The 21,400-nt window shown below is 58.6% G+C and overlaps 2 protein-coding genes across 6 annotated transcripts in view; both read left to right on the forward strand.

Annotated features, from left to right (window-relative positions):
- The window catches only part of VAC14 (VAC14 component of PIKFYVE complex), a 60,187-nt gene extending 59,013 nt beyond the window's left edge, over positions 1–1,174 (forward strand). The window contains exon 19 of the mRNA XM_049786354.1: positions 667–1,174. Within this exon, the coding sequence (XP_049642311.1) occupies positions 667–829 (163 nt within the window). The 3' untranslated portion in view covers positions 830–1,174. The remainder of the gene's footprint in view (positions 1–666) is intronic.
- A 1,205-nt stretch (positions 1,175–2,379) lies between these two features.
- MTSS2 (MTSS I-BAR domain containing 2) lies at positions 2,380–20,988 on the forward strand. Of its 5 annotated transcripts, none has more exons than XM_049786357.1 (14): positions 2,380–2,491; positions 5,806–5,867; positions 5,954–6,027; positions 7,009–7,093; positions 7,182–7,273; positions 7,358–7,432; positions 8,361–8,518; positions 8,638–8,745; positions 9,230–9,327; positions 10,462–10,690; positions 18,647–18,724; positions 18,923–19,096; positions 19,207–19,372; positions 20,149–20,988. In XM_049786357.1, the coding sequence occupies exons 1-14, from the start codon at positions 2,423–2,425 to the stop codon at positions 20,925–20,927; spliced, it is 2,247 nt and encodes a 748-aa protein (XP_049642314.1). In that variant the 5' UTR covers positions 2,380–2,422; the 3' UTR covers positions 20,928–20,988. The 5 variants fall into 5 exon arrangements, with proteins under 5 accessions (XP_049642314.1, XP_049642318.1, XP_049642316.1 ...); XM_049786361.1 differs by having other exon boundaries at positions 2,404–2,491; positions 9,230–9,331; positions 10,568–10,690; XM_049786359.1 differs by having other exon boundaries at positions 2,404–2,491; positions 10,558–10,690.
- Positions 20,989–21,400: the final 412 nt, after the last annotated feature.

Genomic DNA, 21,400 nt, shown 5'->3' on the forward strand with positions numbered 1-21,400 from the left:
GACCATGGTCTCTTGCCTGCTTCGCCAGCACCTCCACAGCCTGCAGAAGACCCTAACCAGGACTGCCAGGGCCCCCCAGGCCCAGAGACGGGGCTCGGGGTGGAGATGCTTTGCAGTTTACAAGCTGCTGCTTCCAGGGTGAAAGCACCAAAACTGGGCATTGGTCAGGGACAGGCACCAAGGCACTGGGTCTGCAGGGGTCCTGCACCAAGCACCTGGGCTGCATAGCACCCGACCTGCATTGCACAGCCTATGCTGCAGGACAGTCACTGGAGCCTCTGTTGCCCCCCTGCTGTCCTGGCCAGCTTGCGCCTCCCCCTTCCCCCTGGCCCCAGCTCCAGGCCCCAGCTGGCTTCCTGGCTGGCTGCTGGCCCTGGCTCTCGCCCCAAAGGGAGCCACTCGTAAACAGGAAATGCTTCCCCATGGATGCTGCTCCTCCAGGCGCCGGCCCCAGCCACAGGCCGAAGGCCACAGCCAAGCTGCGGTGCCGAAGGGAGGGGAGGTGGGGTGCTCCTGGGGCTCCCCGGCTCTCTGGAGACCAAGAGGTTGCCAGGCACGAGGCAGGAGTACTCCCAGAGGCTGAGCTCGCCACCTGTGACGGCCCCCGCGCCCGCCCTCACCTGTGCTACTTCACTGACCGCGTCCCCTGTCCGTCTCCGTCCCCAGAGACAGTGTGGCCACAGCCCCCGGGCCCCAGAAGGCTGAGTCCCCCAGCATCGACTACGCGGAGCTGCTGCGACACTTCGACCGGGTCCAGAAACAGCACCTGGAAGTGCGGCATCAGCGGAGCGGGCGCGGGGACCACCTGGACCGCAGGGTCATCCTCTGACAGGCCCAGGGCTGCCTCGAGTCCAAGATGTAGTCCCAGGAGCACCAAGGAAGTGGGCCCTCACCACCGACCGCCCCCCCCCCGGGGGAGCCTGAGGCCGGCCTCAGGGGGCAGTGGGCCTGGCACTGCTGAAGACACCAGCTCCTCCCCTCTGCCTCCAACGCTGCCAGCCTGACATCTGGGTACAGCTGGCCACAGCCTGGGCCACCCCCACTTCTGGAGTCTCCTCCCTAATGTCCTCTCCTGAAAGAGCCCCCACTCACCTACCAGGGCTCCAGCCTCGAGCACTCTGGGCACGGGGTGGGGGTCATGGGTGAGCACCCCAATAAAGAAATGACCAAAACTGTCCCCCGCCTATCCTTTCCACCCTGCCCTGCCCTGCCCTGCCCCGGCTGCTCCAGGACCCTGTGTCCTGTGAGACTGGCGCTTGCTGACTAGTGTCTGCACTTAGAGGGGAGTGGCTGAGCCGCTGGGGCTGGCAGAGGGTCAGAACACCTTCCTGGAGAGCCACCACCACCCACCCACCCACCCAGCGCAGGTGAGACCTGCCCCTGCCCAGCGCCTACTTGGACTCTCCCATCCCTCCCAGGCCCCCAGGGAGGGAGGGAGGGCTGCGCTGGAGCCTGCAAGGCAACAAACGAGCGAGCGTGCAAGCAAGCACCTGCGGGAGGGCTGCGGAGGGATTCTGGGGGGTGCCCACCCTAGCTTGGGCACTGGGCGGGGCTCCGCTCACTCGGGGGAAGCAGAACCAGCCCCAGGCGGCTCAGACAGACAGACAGGCTTGGGGGAGGAGCCGGTGTTTGCATCTCTCAGGAACCCCAGGGTCCCTCTGCAGACTCCCAAGTCCCGGCCTGGCTTGCATCTCCAGGCCCCGAGGCTGTGAGTGTGGCCTCACCTGGAGGAAACTGCCCTTGCACCAGCCCCCCCAAAACACACACACACACACACACAGAGCCTGGGCACCCGGTCCAGATGGCACCAGCGCTGCAGGGAAAAGGCGCCAAAGAGCTAAGATGGAACTTAGGGAGGAGGGTGCCCGAGATGGGTGTGGTGTATGAGCCCCCGCGGGGGACCAGGGGGAGCTCCGAGCCGAACCCCACCCCTCCCCAAGATCCCCCTTCCCGGATCCCCCTGGAGCGGGGCGCATGATGGGGTGGTGGTGCTGGAGGAGGAGAGGACCCCGCCCCAGCGCCGGCCCGCGGGGCCACACTCGCCCGACCAGTCCGGCGGCGGCGCGGGGCTCGGATTTCAAAGCCGAAGGGGTTCGGGCCGGCGGTGCCCGCGCCCCTCCCGCCGCCGCCGCCCTCGCCCTCCGCCCGCGCGGTCGGTCCTCCCTCCCGCCCTCCGCCGCGCCCACGTGACGCGCGAGCCTCGGCGGCTCCGATTACCGCCGCGCTCAGTGCCCGCGCCCGGCCGCGCCGCCAGCTGCCGCGCCCCCCGCGCCATGGCCCGCGCCGCCCCGCCACGGCCCGCCACCCCGGTGCGCGGCGCGGCCGGCCTCCGCCGCTGAGCCCGGACGCACGGACGGCCCGGCCCCGAGCGAGCGAGCGAGCGCCCGCGCCCCGCGCCCCGCGCCCCGCCGCCGGCCGGAGCATGGAGACGGCGGAGAAGGAGTGCGGGGCCCTGGGCGGGCTCTTCCAGGCCATCGTCAACGACATGAAGGTAGCCAGCGAGGGGCACGGCGCCCGCGTCCTTGTCCGAGCGTGGGGTGGGGTGGGGACGGTGTGCGGGGCTGTCGGGGAGCCTATCGAATCCCCCCCAATTGGAGCTTTTACGCGCGCGCGCGCGCTCCGGCGATCTCCGGCCCGGACCCCCCAAAACATGAATGGGGGGTGGGTTCCTCCCGAGGCCTGCGCCGCCAAAGGCCGGCCGGCCTTCCAGGGTCTCTCTCTCTCTCTGTCTCTCTCTCCCCCCCCCCGAGGGCCGCCGCCCACCCCCGCCCCGAGCCCAGACAATGCTGTCACCGCGAAAGCTGGAGAAATAATAAACCCACAGCCCTTAACTCCTTGCCTGCTGGCCGCGCGGCCTCTGCAGCCCAGCCCTGCGGCGCCCGCGACCCGCCACCATAACCAGGACTGAGCCCCCCACGAGTCCTCGGGCCGCCACCCGCGCCTTGAATGGAGCAGGAGGACACGGGACGAGTGGCATCCCCTAGGGAGACCTTAGGGCGCCCCAGGTTCCAGCCCGATCCCCACTGCCACCTCCCCCTTTTCAATGACCCAAGGTCAGGTTGGAGCGGGCCAGAGCACCAGGTGGGGAAACTGAGGCCTGGGGCAAGCTCAAGGTCATTAAGGAGACAGTTGGCAACTGTCCCTAACCTCAGCCCTGGTTGATCGCCCCCCCAAAAGGCTAATGGTTGGCAGAGTTCCCTGGGAAGGAGGCAGAGGGCCAGCGCTCGGGGAGAGCCTGAGTGGATCGTGCTGGGCAGAGGGGGTGGGGGGACAGGGCCTCCACCGCAGTTCCTGAGCACCCCTCCCCAAAGAGCACACAGGCCCAGGTACATAGCCCAGCACCCCCCCAGTGACATCACCCACTCAGGAGGTGACACCCCATTGCACGGGTGGCCAAAGGAAGGGGGAGACAGGATTGTAGGCAGACCAGAGAAGGGACAGCGAGGAAGAAGAAGGCAGCCACCTTGGGGAACCAGGATTGCAGGTAGTCCAGACAAGGGAGAGAGCAGGGTCCTGGGCAGCCACCAGATATCTCTGCACTCCGGAGGACTCTTGAGCTCCCAGGAACGCAGGCTTAACTACAATGCAGCAGACCCCCCCCTCTCCCGTATAGGGTGCTCCCCCCGGTTCCATCTCCACAGATCCACGCCATCTTCCCCAGCCCTGGTCTCATGGCCTGCAGCAACCCCTCAGACCGTGCCCCCTCCATCCCCGGCCCTCTTCCATACCCAGTGCAGAAGACAGGTCCCGGCCCTGCTGCTCCCCTGCCCTGGACACCTTTGCAAGGAACTTTGGGCAGCGGCTGGAATCTGGCAGGAGGTGTGGGGCAAACAGGGCGAGCGTCCACCTGGGACAATGCCAGGGCCCGTCTGGCCTGTCCATGGCACGCGCCCGTGTCAAGGCCAGAGCCAGAGCCAGGCTGGGCCACCTGGAGGTATGTCACCTGGTCTTGACGCGCAGCGCTGACCCAAGCCACTGAGGTGGGACTGCCCTAGAAGGCACAGCCAGACACCTGGGCAGGGTCCCCGAGGGCCCCCAACGTGCGCTCACAGTGGCCCCCACCCCAGTCGTAACTGGCTTTCCAAAGCCCCAGCCCTGAGCTGGGGGTGATGTGTTAGGTGGAGGCAAGGGACTGGAACACACAGGGATGGGGAGAGATGAGAGTTTCCTGTCCCTCTCATTTAACCACCTCAGCTGCCTAATGACACCCAGAGAGAGATATGTCCATCCCTCACAGGCCTCCAGCCTCCTGAATACGCATACCCTCAACACAGAATGGGGGCTGGGGAGGCACCAGGAAGACCCCAAGGCTAGGCAGGCTTCCAGCCCACATTCCAGGCTGGAGATCTGGACAAAACATTGGTCTCAGCTGCAGCATCCCGGGTCCCTCACTGTCCTTCTAAAGACAGATAAGTCCCCTCCTCTCTCCAGCACAGCACCCTGAAAGGGAGCTCTGTCTGTGCCCTGCTGCCCCGACCCACCTTCCCGTGTGGGCCCTGCCCCCCAAGAGTAAGGGCCACTGTGCTGGGGTATGTATGTAGAGAACCTACATCTACCTCATATCCCTGGGCCTCCATTTCTTCTTATGCCCAATGGGCCAAGCCACCTGCCTGCTTCTGGGCATCGGCCCTCCACAAGTTCCATAGGGACAAAAGCCAGGGGCTCAACCCAGCAGCGATGGGGGCTTGTGAAGACCTCTCAGCAGGCCTCATCTCTGGGGTCCCTTGTGAGTCACCCAGAGTAAGGGTGACTGGTACATGGGTCTGTCCTCTCAGGCCTGGCCGTCCTCCCCCGGGGACCCACACTGGGGAACTAGAGTGAGGGCCAGTAACAGGGTAGGGTCGGTGTCTCCCCGCTTCCCGTCAACTCTGCAGCCCTGCACCCCTCACGATTCCCCTCCTTCCAAGACTCTGAGTTCTGTCTTTCAAAAGCCCCACTCCATCCGTCCTCCTCAACCCCTTCCCGCCACCCGCCCACCCCGGGCCTTCCGGACTCCAGCCTGTCTGAGCAAATGTTTGCTTTCCCTGGGTGCCCCCAAGGAAAAATGAGGCATCCTGTCTCTCTGCTCCTTGAAGTCTGTGCTCAGCTCCTCCCAGAATCTAGCAGGACCCAACCTTCTTCCAGTCCCTGGAACCGGGTCTATGCTTCCCTTCCTTGGCCAGGGGCAAACCCCCGCCATTCCCCCAGCACCCGGCCCCAACATAGATGGAGCAGCAGAAGCGACTTGGGGCCCCAGCCTTGCCCACTGGGAGTTCCAAATCTGCATGGAGGCCCCAAGTTGAGGTTCCTTCAGGGTTCTGCTGCCCGGGCAGCCCCTTAATCGAACTGGACAGCGCCGTGGCCAGACATCTCCCTCCAGCCTGGGAAAGCCCCTCTTGGCCGCCTCTCGGGCTAGGCTAGGATAAAGGCCACGCTGTGTCCGCGCGGGAGGGGCCCTGGGCTGGAGAAAGGTGCCTCTGTGGGCTTCATGGTGCACAAGGCCCCATTCAGCCAGGGCTGGCCGGCCGGCAGGAGCACCAGCCCTAGGGCCTGGGAGCTGCACTACAGCCAGCCAGCCTGGCAGCCCATTCCTGGGCACAGGGCGGGGCCCCTCGACCCCCAGTTTAGACCTGGTGTGACATGCCAGCCTGCACCCTGTCTCTGGTGGCATAAGGTACCCCGCCTGGGCTCAGTCCCTAGGAACCCCAAAAGAGACAGGCCCTGCCATTACAGGCTCCACCTCTCCTGAACACCCCAAAGTGCCGTGTTAGAAGTGGCCCTGTCCCCACGCTTCTGGAATCTCACTGCTCTCCTTACTCCCTACAGAGTTCGTACCCAATCTGGGAGGACTTCAACTCCAAGGCCACGAAGCTGCACTCTCAGCTGAGGTGAGACTGAGCAGGGGGAGTCCTATGGGAGACGGGCGGGTGACAGGACAGCTTGCCCACAGCTCGTCTCTTGCCCCTCTCCCCAGGACCACTGTGCTAGCTGCCGTGGCCTTCCTGGATGCCTTCCAGAAAGTGGCTGACATGGCCACCAACACCCGAGGTAGGGATTTTCAGTGTGGTGAAGGTGTGGCTACATGTGGGCATGGTTTGTGGTTGAAGAGCATGGTTGTGATTTGTGGGTGTGGCCATAGACTGAGAGGTGTAGCTGGAGACAGGTAGGGCAAGGCTGCAGGTGGGTATATGCCCTGTGGACAGGAAGGTGAACTCAGAAGGAAGCAGAGAAATTAGACCCCCAGAATGGGGGACTTGAGGGGCTGGAAAGATAGCATGGAGGTAAGGCGTTTGCCTTCCATGCAGAAGGACAGTGGTTCGAATCCCGGCATCCCATATGGTCCCTCGAGCCTGCCAGGAGCAATTTCTGAGTGTAGAGCCAGGAGTAACCTCTGAGCGCTGCCGAGTGTGACCCCCCCCCCAAAAAAAAAAAAAAGAATGGGGACTTGAGCTCTGTGTCCTTATGATAGGATGCTCTTGGGGAGACAGACCCTGGACAGCAGAGGCTGCAAGGTGAGGGGGAACAGTGGCCGGATGTTATAGAACAGTTTTGGCTTTCGCACCTTAGTGCCGTAGCCTCTGTGCTCTGCCTTCATCTGATGACTTTGGTTTCCACTCTCGTTACTCTTCAGATAGTGGGGAGACAGGGACTGATCTCCCATCCAGGCTGCCCTCTGGTCTGGTAGAACAGCCTAGAGCCTTTCACCCCCTTGGCCTGCTGCCTCCTGGCACACCTGGCCCAGGGTTCCTTAGGTGAAGGGTCTGGAAGAGGAGGTTTGGGCTGGCCTTTGGGCAGACCTCTGCACTGGCTTCTGCAAACAGCAGTGATCGGGACAGAAATCCCAGGAAGATCCCATGCCCCAGGCAGCTGCAGGATTGCGGAATGCAGGGGGCGGGGCGCGGCCGGGCACTGTGGGGCGCGGCGCAGGCTGCTGCGGGACTCAGCCTCCGCGGGCCGGCGCGCCCCCTCGTGGCGTGAGCTTGGCACTGCAGTGGGGCTGCGTCCCACGCCTTGCACTCTCCTCTCCAGGGGCCACGCGGGACATCGGCTCGGCACTCACACGCATGTGCATGCGCCACCGCAGCATCGAGACCAAACTGCGGCAATTCACCAAGTAAGTGGGCTTGGTAGGCGGGTATGCTGGGACCCCCGTACCCCAAGTTATCCATATGTACCCCACACACACCCTCTCCTGCCCTCAGCGCGCTGCTGGAGAGCCTCATAAACCCGCTGCAAGAGCGCATCGAGGACTGGAAGAAATCAGCCAACCAGCTGGACAAGGACCATGCAAAAGGTGGGGTGGCTGGGGGCTCTTCAGGTAATCTCCCCACTTCAGATTGGGGCCAGATCACAGCGCCCCTCTCTCATCCCTGCACAGAGTACAAGCGTGCTCGGCATGAGATCAAGAAGAAGTCTTCAGACACGCTGAAGCTGCAGAAGAAAGCTCGCAAAGGTAGATCCTGGCAGGCACCCAGAATCAGCCCGTACTCCATCCTCAGCCCCACCACCCCGGGACACCCCAGGGCATGTCATCCTGGCCCGCCAAAGCCAGTCCTGGACACAGGGCCCTCCAGAATATTGGGTGGGACAGAGGGACCCACCCTGCCCCATCCCAGTCCTGGCCCCTCTGGCCTAGGCTCCCTGCCCCCCAGGAGTGGCTGTCCACGCGGCTGTCTTTCACACATTCTTTCTCTCTCTGTCTCTCCTCCTCCTCCACATTCTTCCTGTAGAGCTACTTGGTAAGTCAAATGTCCCACCCTCCAGCCGCTCCTCTTGGCACTGTCACAGCTGTCTGTGTCCCCCAGCTCAGGGCCACTGGAAGGGCCCCTCTGAGCCAAGAGGAGCCGGGAAGGTGGCCATGGGTTCAGAGCCAGCTAGGGAGGGGCGCTCCACCCAGCATCCTTCCCCGCTCCTGTCTCGCTGTCTCCTCCACGCCATCCTCTCGCCTCTCTCTGTCTCTCTCGCTGCTTCTCTGTGCTGTGGTGGCGGGTGTGTCCTTCCATGAGCTGAGCAGGGAGGGGGTCCCCCACTGTGACGCCCCCCTACTCCTGCCCTAGGGCCCAGCCCCTCGCTCTGCTGTCCCACGCCCTCCATCCTGGGCCCTGGGCCGTGTAGGATTTGAGGGGAGTCACAGCTCACATAGGGGCCCCCTGCTGGACTCCCCTGAGCCCAAATGCTCCGGGCACCACTCTGTGCCGGCCAGGACCTAGTGAGCTTCACTGCTTTGGGTGTCTCTCCCCCCCACCCCCCGCCCTTGCCCTACTACCACCACCCCTGTGTCTGTCCTCACCTCTCCCTCCTCCGCCTGCTCCGGAACCCGCCCTCGCCCCAGTCCCGACCACTGTCCCTGGTTCCCCAGCGCGGCCTCTCGTCATCCGCAGGGAAGGGGGACCTGCAGCCGCAGCTGGACAGCGCCCTGCAGGATGTGAACGACATGTACCTGCTACTGGAGGAGACAGAGAAGCAGGCGGTGCGCCGGGCACTGATTGAGGAGCGTGGCCGCTTCTGCAGCTTCATTGCCTTCCTGCAGCCTGTGGTGGTGAGTGCCTAGTGGGCCTTTCAGCGCCCCTGCCCACCCGCAGGTGTGTGTGGGCACCGTGTATGTGTGTGTGTGTGTGCGTGCGTGCATGCATCAGGTCTGAGTCGCCCCTCCTGCAGAATGGTGAGCTGACCATGCTGGGCGAGATCACGCACCTGCAGGGCATCATCGACGACCTGGTGGTACTGACTGCGGAGCCACACAAGCTGCCTCCTGCCAGCGAGCAGGTGCGTTTGGCACAGCGTCTGGGGGAGGTATTAAGGAATAGAAGGTCAGGCATTATCCATGCAGCCACCCTGGGATTTGGGCACCCAGGCTCAGCCCAGACGTCTGTTGAAAGCATTCGCTTCCGTCCTCTCAGGAGGGGTGTGATGGACTCACCTGGTCTCCAGGCTCTGAGAGACTCGGAACGGGGCGCGGCCAGCTGGTCCCGAGCTCTATCATGTCCGTAGCCCCTCGCCTGGCTCAGGCTGCTGGTGGGTGTGAGCCAAGGGGGGCATCTGCCCAAGAATACCCAACCATCTACCCAACCCTCTGTCAGCCCACTCCTGCACCCCTGACATATGGAGTTTGTGTCTTCCCCAAGGGTCTTCTGCTGGTGAGAGAGTGGGGGACCTCACCCCATCCCGTCTCTGTGGGGTCCCTGGAGAACACTAGCGAGCCCTCTGAGGGGTGGGCAGCCTCGGGTGACCCATCTGTGCCCCTCCTCAGGTGATCAAAGATCTGAAGGGCTCGGACTACAGCTGGTCGTACCAGACGCCCCCCTCTTCCCCCAGCAGCTCCAGCTCCCGAAAGTCCAGCATGTGCAGGTTCGTGGGGGGCCTTGGCAGGGTAGAGCATCCACAGGTATCATGGTCCCAGGGGTCACATGATGCCTCAGTCCCATAGGGGACTGGTCAGCACTGGCCACCACATGAACTCCATCCCAGGGGTTCTGCCAAGGCTCCATGTGTTTCTTTCACTGACTCCCAGAAAGAATGGGGAAACTGAGGTGTGGGATCCCAGCCATTCCCCACCCAGCTCAGCCAGACCCTTGGGTGTAATGAAAGGACTGGAGGAGGTGCCATGGGCTAGAGAAGGGGAGCCCCAGCACCACTGATTCTGTGAGCAGGTGCTTGGATCAGGCTGGTCCCCAGTAGCCTTCTGGGTGGGAGAGACACAGGGGCTCCCTCAGGCCCTCCCAGACTGGGCTGGGAGACTTTTAGGGAACTTCAAAGCTCAGAGGAGAAGCAGCAGTGAGTGTGGCGGTCATGGGGGTCTCTGGGAGGGGACAGCTGTTCCATGTACCCTCAAGTCCCTCCCAAGGGCAAATGAGCCCAGAGTTGGGGGTGCTGAGAGGGTGATGACGGGTCTCACCTAGTCTAGACCTGAGAAGGGATATCAGAGATGATTAGTCTTGGCTGACTCGGTTTCCCTCTTGTTAGCCTCAAACTATGGCCCGAGGGCCACATATTGTATTTGTATCTGTTTTGTTTCTTCATTGCAAAATAAGATCTATGCAGTGTGCATAAGAATTCGTTCATAAGTTTTGTTTTTACTATAGTCAGACCCTCCAATGGTCTGAGGGACAGTGAACTGGCCCCCTGTTTAAAAGTTTGAGGACCCCTGGCCTATATTCTGGGGGGTCTCACAAGCAGTACTAAGGGACCCTGGGGGCCCCTCCCATTGATGCTTAGTCCACCTGACTATATGAGTGTACGGTGGTCTGCTCTTCTTCATAACGAAGTGGAAGCAGAAAGGTACCTTGGCTGGGGGAACCCCTGAGAGCAGCCCCCAGAGCATTATGGGAGACTTCCCAGGTCAGAGGCGGGCCAGCTCCCAACACGGTCCCTGTCCCCAGGTCCCAGGGTCTTGCAGTCTGACATTGTCTCCCCCTCTGTCCCCACCTCCTCTGTCACACTCCTCTGTGTGTCTCCCTCCCACCCGCCGCACCCCCTCCTCAGCGCCCCCAGCAGCGGCGGCAGTGCCAAGGGTGGCGGCGCCCCCTGGCCCGGGGGTGCCCAGACCTACTCACCTAGCCCCACGTGTCGCTACCGCAGCCTGGCGCAGCCGGCCAGCACATCCACATCCACACGGCTCTGCAGCGTCTCCTCGCACGACTCGGGCTTCGTGTCCCAGGACCCCACCTACTCCAAGCCACCCTCACCTATGCCTTCCGACATCACCAGCCAGGTGAGGGGGCATCCTGGGACCCACGGGGGTCAAAGGGAACTGGGGTTATCAATGCTCGGGGGTTACTCCTGGTTCTGCACTCAGGAAACACTCCTGGCTGTGTTTATGTGGGTGCTGGGGATCAAACCCAGGTAGGCTACATGCAAAGCAAACACCTTCCCCTTCTGTTCTTTCCACACTGAGTTTTAAAGTCTTGGTACCAAAAGCACTGAGAGTTTCCAGTGCATCCCCTGACCTCCTTTCTTTCCAACAGTGCTTCTCCAGGAAATTGTCCACTGGCCTCCCTTCCTACATTCCCCATCCCCTCCTGTCTTCTTTGCCACCATCCCACCACCCCACAGAGCATGTGCCTAGAGTCACCACCTGTGTGGTGAGAACCTTGCTAAGCATGTACAAGTTTCAGATATTAACTCTGGCCTGTGAACCAGACCTGCTTCTGCTCTGTTATCATTAGCTCTGCCCTGTCCTTGCCCCCACCCCCACAGAGCCTTCTGCATGGGTTTTGTTTTTGTGGTTTGGTTTAGTTTTGGTGCCACCCCGGCAATGCTAAGGGGTTACTCCTGGCTCTGCACAACTGGCAGTACTCGGGGACCATAATGGGATGCTAGGGATCGAACCCAGATCAGCCACATACAAGGCAAGCGCCCTTCTTGCTATGTTATCGCTCCAGCCCCCGCCTTCTGCATATCTTATTTTTGGTTTTGGTTTTGGGGTCACAGCCGGTGACACTCAGAGATTACTCCTGGCTCTGCACTCCAAAATCGCTCTTGGCAGGCTTGGGGGACCATATGGGATTCCGAGAATTGACCCAGGATCTATCCTGTGTTGGTCACATGCAAGGCAAACATCCTACGCTGTGCTATCCCTCAATCCCTCCTTCTGTATTTCTTTCTTTCTTTTTTGTTTTTGGGTCACACGCAGCAGCACTCAGGGATTACTCCTGACTCTACACTCAGAAATAGCTCCTGGCAGGCTCAGGGACTATATGGGATGCCAGGATTCAAACCACCGTCCTTCTGCATGCAAGGCAAACACCCTACCTCCATGCTATCTCTCCAGCCCTCCTGTTTTTTGTTTTTTTTTTTTTTTGGTTTTTGGTTTTTGGGTCACACCTGGCAGTGCTCAGGGGTTACTCCTGGCTCTTTGCTCAGAAATTGCTCCTGGCAGGCACAGGGGATCATATGGGATGCTGGGATTCGAACCACCGTCCTTCTGCATGCAAGGCAAACACCCTACCTCCATGTTCTCTCCGGCCCTCCTTCTGTATTTCTTAAAGTCTGTTCACGTAGATCTGTAGCTGCCACAGTTTTATTTCCTCTGATATTGACATTAACCATTTTCATCCCTGTTAGTTTTCTTTGTGTGGGGTGTTATTTTATTTTTTAGTTTGGGGGCCACGCCCAGTAGTGCATGCAGGCTATTCCTGATTCTGAACTCAGGAGTGATCCCTGATGTGGTGCTGAGGATTTGAACCCGACTCTTTGGGAAACAAGACAAATTACCTTAGCCCCGAAGCACTGTCTCTCCAACCACTGCCTTCCTGCCTTAAACCCCTACAGTTGACATGGATCTTGGCAAACGTATATATCTTTCTCTCCCTTCCCTTTCCGACAATCCCTACTTCTTTTTTGGGTTTTGATTTTTGGTTTTGGACCACAGCCAGTGGTGCACAGAGGTTACTCCTGGCTCTGCACTCAGCAGTCACTCCTGGAAGGGCTTGAGGGACTATTTAGGAGGCCAGCTGTATTCAAGACAAGAGCCCAATTCACTATACTATTGCTCCAGCCTGGCAATCTCTACTTTTTTTGTTTTGTTTTGGGGTCACATTCAACAGTGCTCAGGGATTACTCTTGGCTCTGTGCTCAGAAATCACTCTTGGGGGCCAGAGCAGTAGCACAGCTATAGGGCATTTGCCTTGTACCTGACTGATCCAGGACAGACCTCTGTTCAATCCCCGGTGTCCCATATGGTCCCCCGAGCCAGGGGCGATTTCTGAGCGCATAGCCAGGAGTAATCCCTGAGCATCACCGGGTGTGGCCCAAAAAGAAAAAAGAAACCACTCCTGGTGGGCTCAGGGACTATATGGAATGCCAGGGATCAAATATGGGTCTGCCACATGCAATGCAAATGCCCTTCCCACTATGCCATCACTCCAGCCCTCATCTCTCATCTCTACTTTTTTTATTTTTGGGGGAGCATCCATCCTAGACTAGCGTGTGCAAGGCAGACAGATGCCTTACCACTTGCGCCACCACTCTGACCCCTTATCTCTACTTCTTTCTTGTTTTTTTGTTTGGTTGGTTTTTGGGGTCACACCCAGCAGCACTCAGGGGTTACCCCTGGCTCTACGCTCAGAAATTGCTCCTGGCAGATTCGGGGGACCATATGGGATGCCAGGATTCGAACCACCGTCCTTCTGCATGCAAGGCAAACGCCCTCCCTCCATGCTATCTCTCCGGCCCCTCATCTTTACTTAACTGGAATTTTTATCCCATTTATGTTTATTATGATCACTGATATATTTAGACTCATGGCCTACTTGGAGTTTTCTATTTATGCTTTTTTTTTTTTTTTTTTTGCTATCTTTGTTGTTGGGGGTCAGCTTGTCCTAAGCATTGCTCATGAGATACCCTTTTAGGATTCTCAGCCAACAAGGCCTGCAATCCAATGTGAGAGGCTGAGGGCAAGATTACCCCCTGGCACACCCATGGTACTAGGGAACTGGGTTTGCAGTGCTGGAAATGGAACCAGGGTGGGCCATGCTTGAAACCTGGTAACTGTCTCCTCAGCCCCAATGGCTAGCCTGGATGTCATGGTTTCATAAACCGTTTGTTCAGATTTACTGCGTGTTAGGGGTTAGTGCAATGGTACAACGGGTAGGCTACTTACTTGCCTTGCATGTGGCCCTCCCAGGTTCAATTCCCAGCATTCGTATGGTCCCCTAAATGCCACCAGGAGTGATCCCTGATCACAGAGCCAGGAGTAAGCCCTGAGCACTTTCATGTGCTCAAACAAAACAAAAAACAGATTAGCCACATCCACATGCTTACACATTTTTCTGTTCATCAGTTTTTACTGCTTCTCAATCTTTCTTCCTCCCTTATTTTTCATGTGTTTATTTTGGCAGTGCCAGGGATCGAACCCGGGGCCTCACACAGCCAAGGCAAGTGCTCTGAACTGAGCTCTGTTCCTCCTGCCTGTGTCTGCTCAGTGTGTCTGAGTCTTGGGTCCGTCTTTAGCTCTCCTGGGAAGGCCTCTCTCTCTCTCTCTCTCTCTCTCTCTCTCTCTCTCTCTCTCTCTCTCTCTCTCTCTCTCTCTCTCTCTCTCTCTCTTTCTCTCTCTCTTTCTCTCTCTCTCTTCTCTCTCTTTCTTCTCTCTCTTTGTCTCTCTCTGTCTCTCTCCCCACCCCTATCTCTCCTGTCATTCTGGGCTTTCTGGCTTTTTCTTTCAAGTCCTTCCTCTTCCCCCGCCAAGTCCTTCCTCTTACAGGGCTTCTCATCCTGCCTTTCTGTCACCTGCTTCGCCTCCTGTTCCTCCCCCCCTGCCATCTGCATCATTTTCTCTCCTGAACCTTCCCATTTACTTCCTGTTCCACTCCACCTGTCTAGGGAGGGATTTTTCTGCATCTCCTTTTCAAGTTCAAGCTGGTTAGAAACCTTGCATCAACCATGCAGCAGTCCCCAGACCTCCCCACAGCCCACTCACTCCTGCTCAAACCCTTTCCAGACATTTGACAAAACCATGACTTTTTTCCTTGGCCTCTCTCACTGCCCATTTTCCACCGAAGTTAATGGGTCTGCGTATGCATGTAGGACCCGAACCAGCCCTGCCTGAAGTTTTTGTCTATAGGAAGGCTCCCACCCCTGCTTCCTCCTTCATGACTTATACTATTGGGTTTGTTTGTTATTTTAAATTTTTTGAGGGAGGATGACAGCCAGCTATACTCAGAGCTTTCCCCTAGCTCTGTGCTCAGGGATCCCTCCTGGTGGTACACAGTAGACCCTATGCAATGCAAACACCCTACACTGTGCTATCTGTCCAGCCACGACTGAGCTTTAGAAAAATCTTCTGCACCAACCTCAATGGTTGGAGCAGGCAACCCTGGGCTTGTAGTTCTCCAGCACCTCCTGCATGGCTGTTTCCTGTTCTCACACATCAGCCCTCCTGTGGGCGCATACACCAGGTAGGGTGCCCTGGGGTCTCTGTTTGCACTGCTGAAGTGGATATGCCCCTGTGCACCTTTCTGAGCCTCCTCTTCCACTCCTGTGCTTGCTTCTACAGTGGGCAAGATGTCTGTGTGGTCCAACGCTTCGTCCTTCTTAGTCTGGGGGGCCCAGCCCATCTCATTGTCTCAGTGGGAATTATTTATGGGCCAAAAGAGTCCTTCGTCTCTATGTGACATGTTTGTCCTCTCTCTTTTCTCATTATCAGTAGTGCTTTTTTATTTTGTTTTGTTTTGTTTTGTTTTTATGGTTTTTCGGGCCACACCCATTTGATGATCAGGGTTTACTCCTGGCTAAGTGCTCAGAAATTTCCCCTGGCTTGGGGGGACCATAGGGGCTCCGGAGGATCAAACCGCAGTCCTTCCTTGGCTAACGTTTGCAAGGCAGACACCTTACCTCTAGCGCCACCTCGCCGGCCCCATGTTTTTTTTGTGTCCTGGTTGAGATCCTGTGTACACAGGGTCTTCCGTGTTTTTCTCTAAAAGATGGATGGTATTTTTTTTATTGAGGGGGATGGTTTTTCACAAGAATTGCTCTGGAGCTTCTCCTGGCTCTGTGCTCAGGAGACCATATGTGGGATCAACCCCAGGTCAACTCCAAGTGCCTTCAATACTATCTCTGTGGCCCATTTTCTTGGGTTTCTGTTGTTGTTGTTGTTGTTGTTGTTGTTGTTGTTGTTTGCTTGTTCATTTGTTTTGAGGGCTACATCCAACAGTGCTCAGGACTTACTCCTGACTCTGTGCTCTGGGGTCACTCCTTGGTGATGCTCGATTGACATTATGCAGTGTCGGGATGTGAACCCATGTTGCCTGCATGCAAGGCGAGACCTTAACCTCTGTGCTCTGTCTTGACCCTTTGTTTACTTGTTTGTTTAATTCTCTCCTTTTACTTGATGATGATGCCGTTGTTATGATGCAACTGTGGTGCTCAGACAGGTAGTGGTGGGGCTCCCACTAACCGTGGGGTTGAGAGAGAGGGTTGGTACACAGGTTGTGGTTCTCTCACGCTCAGCTGCAATGCTCACGGAGATTCTCATCCCTTAGTTGCGGGGCTTGCATGCAGGCTTATCTTACTTGGCTCTTCTGCAATACAGCGCTCACACTTTTTGGTGCTTGCCAGGGTCGCATCCTGATGCTCACACATGCCTGGCTATTAGCAGCCCTGGGAAACGGAGGCAGCAGAACTGGCAGGATCTTGGTCAGCACAGGCAGGGCCATACCCTTACCGTGCAGGCCCCGTCACCCTGTATTTCTCCTGTGCGTGCACAAGTCATGTTGTTCATCCTTTTCCACTTACAACTGCCACTTGTCAGGAACTGAGTGTATATGGTGGGTGTGTGGCTCATTTTGTCCATATGAAGATCTACTTGCTATCTGTAGATAGCCTCTGTCAGCTGCCAGCGGTTAAATGAGGGGAGGGGTGTGTGTCTGAGGTTTTTATTCTGTTCCCACTGATCCTATACCAGTATCACACTGTTAGTGTGGCGTCTTTTAAATCTTGATATCTGATACTGAAAGTCCTCGAACGCAGTTATTCTTCAATATCACTTGTATCAATTTATAGCACTTTTCATTTCTTTATAAACTTTAATATCAGGGCCAGAGGGATAGCACAGAAGGTAGATCGATTACCTTGTATGCAGCCTTCCCAGGGTCGATCCCCGGCCCCCAATATGGTCCCAAGCCCACCAGGAATGATTTCTGAGATCAGAGCCAGAAGTCACCCCAGAGTGCTGCCAGGTGTGGCCCAAAAATTAAAATTTAATATCAGCTTGTTTTAGTTCCACTAAAAAATACCTAATGTCTCCTTTTATTTTGGCTTTACCTTCTCCCAAAAATATTTTGTTTTTTTGGTTTTTGGTTTTTGGGCCACACCCAGCAGTGCTCAGGGGTTCCTCCTGGCTATCTGCTCAGAAATAGCTCCTGGCAGGCTTGGGGGACCATATGGGACGGAGGGATTCGAACCAGCCACCTTGGGTCCTGGATTGGATGCTTGCAAGGCAAACACCGCTGTGCTATCTCTCCGGCCCCAAATATTTTGTTTTATTTTATTTTTTTATGTAGAGATCTTGAGTATTTATTATTGGATTTTTAATGGAACTTTTTGGGAATATACTGACTTGTTTTTCTATTTTATTTTTGGTTTTGTTTTGAGGTCATACCTGGCTGTGTTCAGGGCTTACTCCTTGCTTTGTGTGCAAATACTGGAAGGACTCTGGAAGAATATTTGGGGTGCTGAGATAGAACCTGAGTTGGTGACATGCAAGGCAAACACCTTATCCACTGCTTTATCTGACCCCCAATTTTATGTTTTTTGTTTTTTGTTTTTTGTTTTGGTTTTTCAGGCCACACCTGTTTGATGCTCAGGGGTTATTCCTGGCTACATGCTCAGAAATTGCCCCTGGCTTGGGGGGACCATATAGGACACCGGGGGATCGAACCATGGTCCTTTCCTTGGCTAGCGCTTGCAAGGCAAACACCTTACCTCTAGCGCCACCTCACCGGCCCCAACTTTTTTTTTTTTGGGGGGCCACACCCGTGTGATGCTCAGGGGTTACTCCTGGCTATGCGCTCAGAAATCGCCCCTGGCTTGGGGGGGGACCATATGGGACGCCGGGGGATCGAACCGCGGTCCTGATCCTTGGCTAGCGCTTACAAGGCAGACACCTTACCTCTAGCGCCACCTTCCCGGCCCCTATTTTATGTTATTTTGAATATGTTACTGCATATATAATCTTATCATTTATATTAATGAACCTTTTCTTCTTTCCTATTCTTTGACTACTTGCTCACTCTCTCTTGCTCTTATTTAGGGATTCTCAAACTTTATTTTGTTTGTTTTTGGGCCACACACTGGCACTCAGGGTTACTCCTGACTCTGCACTCAGAAATTGTTCCTGGCAGGCTCAGGGAACTATATGGGATATTGGAGATTGATCCCAGGTCTGTCCCGAGTCAGCAGTGTGCAAAGCAAACACCTTACTGCTGTGCTATCTCACCAGCCTCGTCCCTTAGACGATTGTAGGGCCATCTGCAGCTGCCCCTGTCCCCCCAGCCTGTAAGATCCACTCAGTGATCAGGCTGTGGCTCCTCTTTTTTGTGTGTTTTTTTTTTTGTTTGCTTGTTTGTTTGTTTGTTTTTGGTTTTTGGGCCACACCCGGCAGTACTCAGGGGTTACTTCTGGCTCTATGCTCTGAAATGGCTCCTGGCAGGCACGGGGGACCATATGGGACACCGAGTTTTGAACCAACTTTGGTCCTGGGTCAACTGCTTGCGAGGCAAATGCCCTACCTCTGTGCTATCTCTCCAGCCCCACTGTGGCTCCTCTTTCCTTGATGTCACCTGTACTGAGTTCCGCAGCCTTGGCTCTGCTCCCCTGCCAAAGGAACCATTCTCTAGAGCTGTGGTCTTTAGCCCTCACCATTCAGGGGGCAGTACCAGCCCAGAGGCATAATAAAGCTGCTGGAAACCCCAGGGCTGCTGCTTTGTTTCAAACTGCCAGGCCATGCATGTATCTGTGGTAAGGTTGAGGAGTACTGGCCTACCACACACCAATCTCAATGCAGCTATACCCCAACACAAGCAGGACAGCTCAGCTTCACCCGGGCAGAGCAAGATTCTGAACACAGCCAAGGCCTCCAGGCAGTCATCCAGCCTGCCCAGCAGGCTCTGGGAAGAGTGATTCCAGCCGGGGTGGCGTGGGGAGTAACCAGAGTGTGCTCTCTCCCCCCCAGCAGAAGTCCTCCAGCTCTGCATCCTCTGAGGCCTCAGAGACCTGCCAATCTGTCAGCGAGTGCAGCTCCCCCACCTCGGTCAGTGTAGGCATGGGGACCCAGGTGCCAACACCCCACTCTGCCTCATATCTCCCCTCCACTATGGGACCCCCTCCGTCCTTCCTGCTCTCCATGCTTTGTCCCTGGTGGGACTGTGGGTCCAAGTCCTCACATGGCTAGAAATCCCCAAATCTGAACACGGTGCAAGTCCCCTGACCCACCCACCCGGCCCCTCAGGACTGGTCCAAGGCTGGGGCCCATGAGCAGCCAGGCACTGCCCTGCCCCGAAGGAAGGACCGTGTGGAGGTCCTCCGGGACACCGAGCCAGGCCCTGCGCTGGGGAGCCCCCTGGGCCCCAGTGGAGAAGAAGCACCACGAACCCGAATGTCCCCTGCCACCATTGCGGCCAAGGTAGGTGGCCCTTTCTGGGCCGCCAGGGGGTCCCGCTAGGGGGACTGAATAGGTAAACGGGGTGAAGATCAAGGCTTCAGCCTATGCTCTGCACCCCATCCCCTACCCAGCATGGGGAGGAGGTGTCCCCCGCAGCCAGTGACCTAGCCATGGTGCTGACCCGTGGCCTGAGCCTGGAGCATCAGAAAAGCAGCCGGGACTCACTGCAGTACTCGAGTGGCTACAGCACGCAGACCACCACGCCCTCCTGCTCGGAGGACACCATCCCGTCTCAAGGTAGGGAGATTGCGGGGGCATCACAGTCAGGAGGCCAGGGAGGCATTTGGAACCAAGGCCGGACTTTGGCTGTGTGCCTCTAGCACCTGGGAGGTGGGGTTGGGGCGGGCTCAGCGGAATGGCTCCACCCCCACTAGGCTTGGCTAAGGAGTCGGGGCGGGACTTAGGCAGTGAGGCCCCGCCCATCGTTCGCTGGGAAACTGGATTAGGACAGGGCTTAGGGCGGCCTCGCCAATCGCTCACCAGGAGCTGGGTTGGGGCGGGGCTTTGTTGTGATGGCTCCGCCCATTGCTCGCTGGGAAGCTGGGGTGGGTGGGGCTTATGTGGACGGCCCCGCCCATCGCCAGAAAGCTTGGTTGGGGTGGGGCTTAGGCAGGGTGGTCCCGCCTATCGCTCACCGGGAAGCTGGGTTGGGACGGGATGGCCCCGCCCATCGCTCGCTGAGAGGCTGGGTTGGGGCGTGGCTTAGGCTGGACGAACCCACCCATCACCCGCCAGGAAGCTGGGTTGGGGCGGGGCTTAGGCGGGTGGCCACACCCATCACTCACCGGGAATCTGGGTTGGGGCGGGGCTTAGGCGGGACGACCCCGCCCATTGCTCGCCGGAAAGCTAGGCTGGGCGTGGCTTGGGCGGGGAGGCCCCGCCCATATTTCACTAGAAGACTGGTTTGGGCGTGGCTTAAGCTGAACGGCCCCGTCCGTCGCCCCCTGGAAAGACAGGTTGGGGCGTGGCTTGGGCGAGGCAGCCCCGCCCACTCTCTCCCCTGCCCGCTGCAGGCTCGGACTACGACTGCTACTCGGTGAACGGGGACGCGGACGGCGAGGGCCCGGCCGAGTTCGACAAGTCGTCCACGATCCCGCGCAACAGCAACATCGCGCAGAACTACCGCCGCCTGCTGCAGACCAAGCGGCCGGCGTCCACGGCCGGGCTGCCCACGGCCGGCCTGCCCCCCGCCGGCGCCGGGCTGCCTTCGGGCGCGCCCCCCGGCGTGGCCACCATCCGCCGCACGCCCTCCACCAAGCCCGCCGTGCGCCGCGCGCTCTCCAGCGCCGGGCCCATCCCCATCCGGCCGCCCATCGTGCCCGTCAAGACGCCCACCGTGCCCGACTCGCCCGGCTACGCGGGGCCCACGCGCGCGGGCAGCGAGGAGTGCGTCTTCTACGGCGAGGACGCGGCGGCCGGCGCGCTGGCCCCGGACCTGCCCCGGGCCTCGCCCAAGCGCCTCAGCCTCCCCAACACGGCCTGGGGGAGCCCCGACGCCGGGGCGCTGGGCCCGGGCGCCGCCGAGGACGACGAGCAGCAGCAGCTGGCCGCCAACCGGCACAGCCTGGTGGAGAAGCTGGGCGAGCTGGTGGCGGGCGCCCAGGCCCTGGGCGAGGGCGAGTTTCCCTTCCCCAGCGCCCTGGCGGCCGCCGCCCCCGCCCAAGAGACGCCCACCCCGCCGCCCGCCGCCCCCGGCGACCCCCCGGCCGAGGACATGCTGGTGGCCATCCGCCGCGGGGTGCGGCTCCGCAGGACCGTCACCAACGACAGGTCGGCGCCTCGCATCTTGTGATGCCGCACCCCTCTGGGCCGTGGGCAGCAAGAAAGGCTCGGTCGGTGCAAAAGCCCCAGTCTAGGGGGTGAGGGTTTTTTTGGGGGGGCGTCACCCCAGGCAAAGCCACTTTATTGGAAAGAGGACCCCCACCCCCAGCTCGCCCGCAGCTTGGATTTCAGCTTGCCGACTGGACCCGACTTCTCTATCCGGCCGGCCTGGAAGGACCAAGTCCGAGCGAAGGGCTGAACTGCATCGAGCCTGTTTCCTCCTTTTCTTGCTTATTCTGTCCCTTCCTCCGCCTTCTGCGAGGCTCTGCAGCTCCCCGGGGATCCCTGCCCTAGTAGGGACACGAACTGGGATTTGGAGCCCTGCTGGCTGGCCCCCACTCCTGTCTCCCTTGCACCCTCCCAGGGACCTCCCGGTCACAGGGACACCGGACACAAGCGCCCCAGTGAGCCCAGGACGTAGACACACAACACAGTCCGTAGGGT

This window comes from Suncus etruscus, chromosome 14, assembly GCF_024139225.1.
Source record: "Suncus etruscus isolate mSunEtr1 chromosome 14, mSunEtr1.pri.cur, whole genome shotgun sequence".
NCBI lineage: Eukaryota > Metazoa > Chordata > Mammalia > Eulipotyphla > Soricidae > Suncus > Suncus etruscus.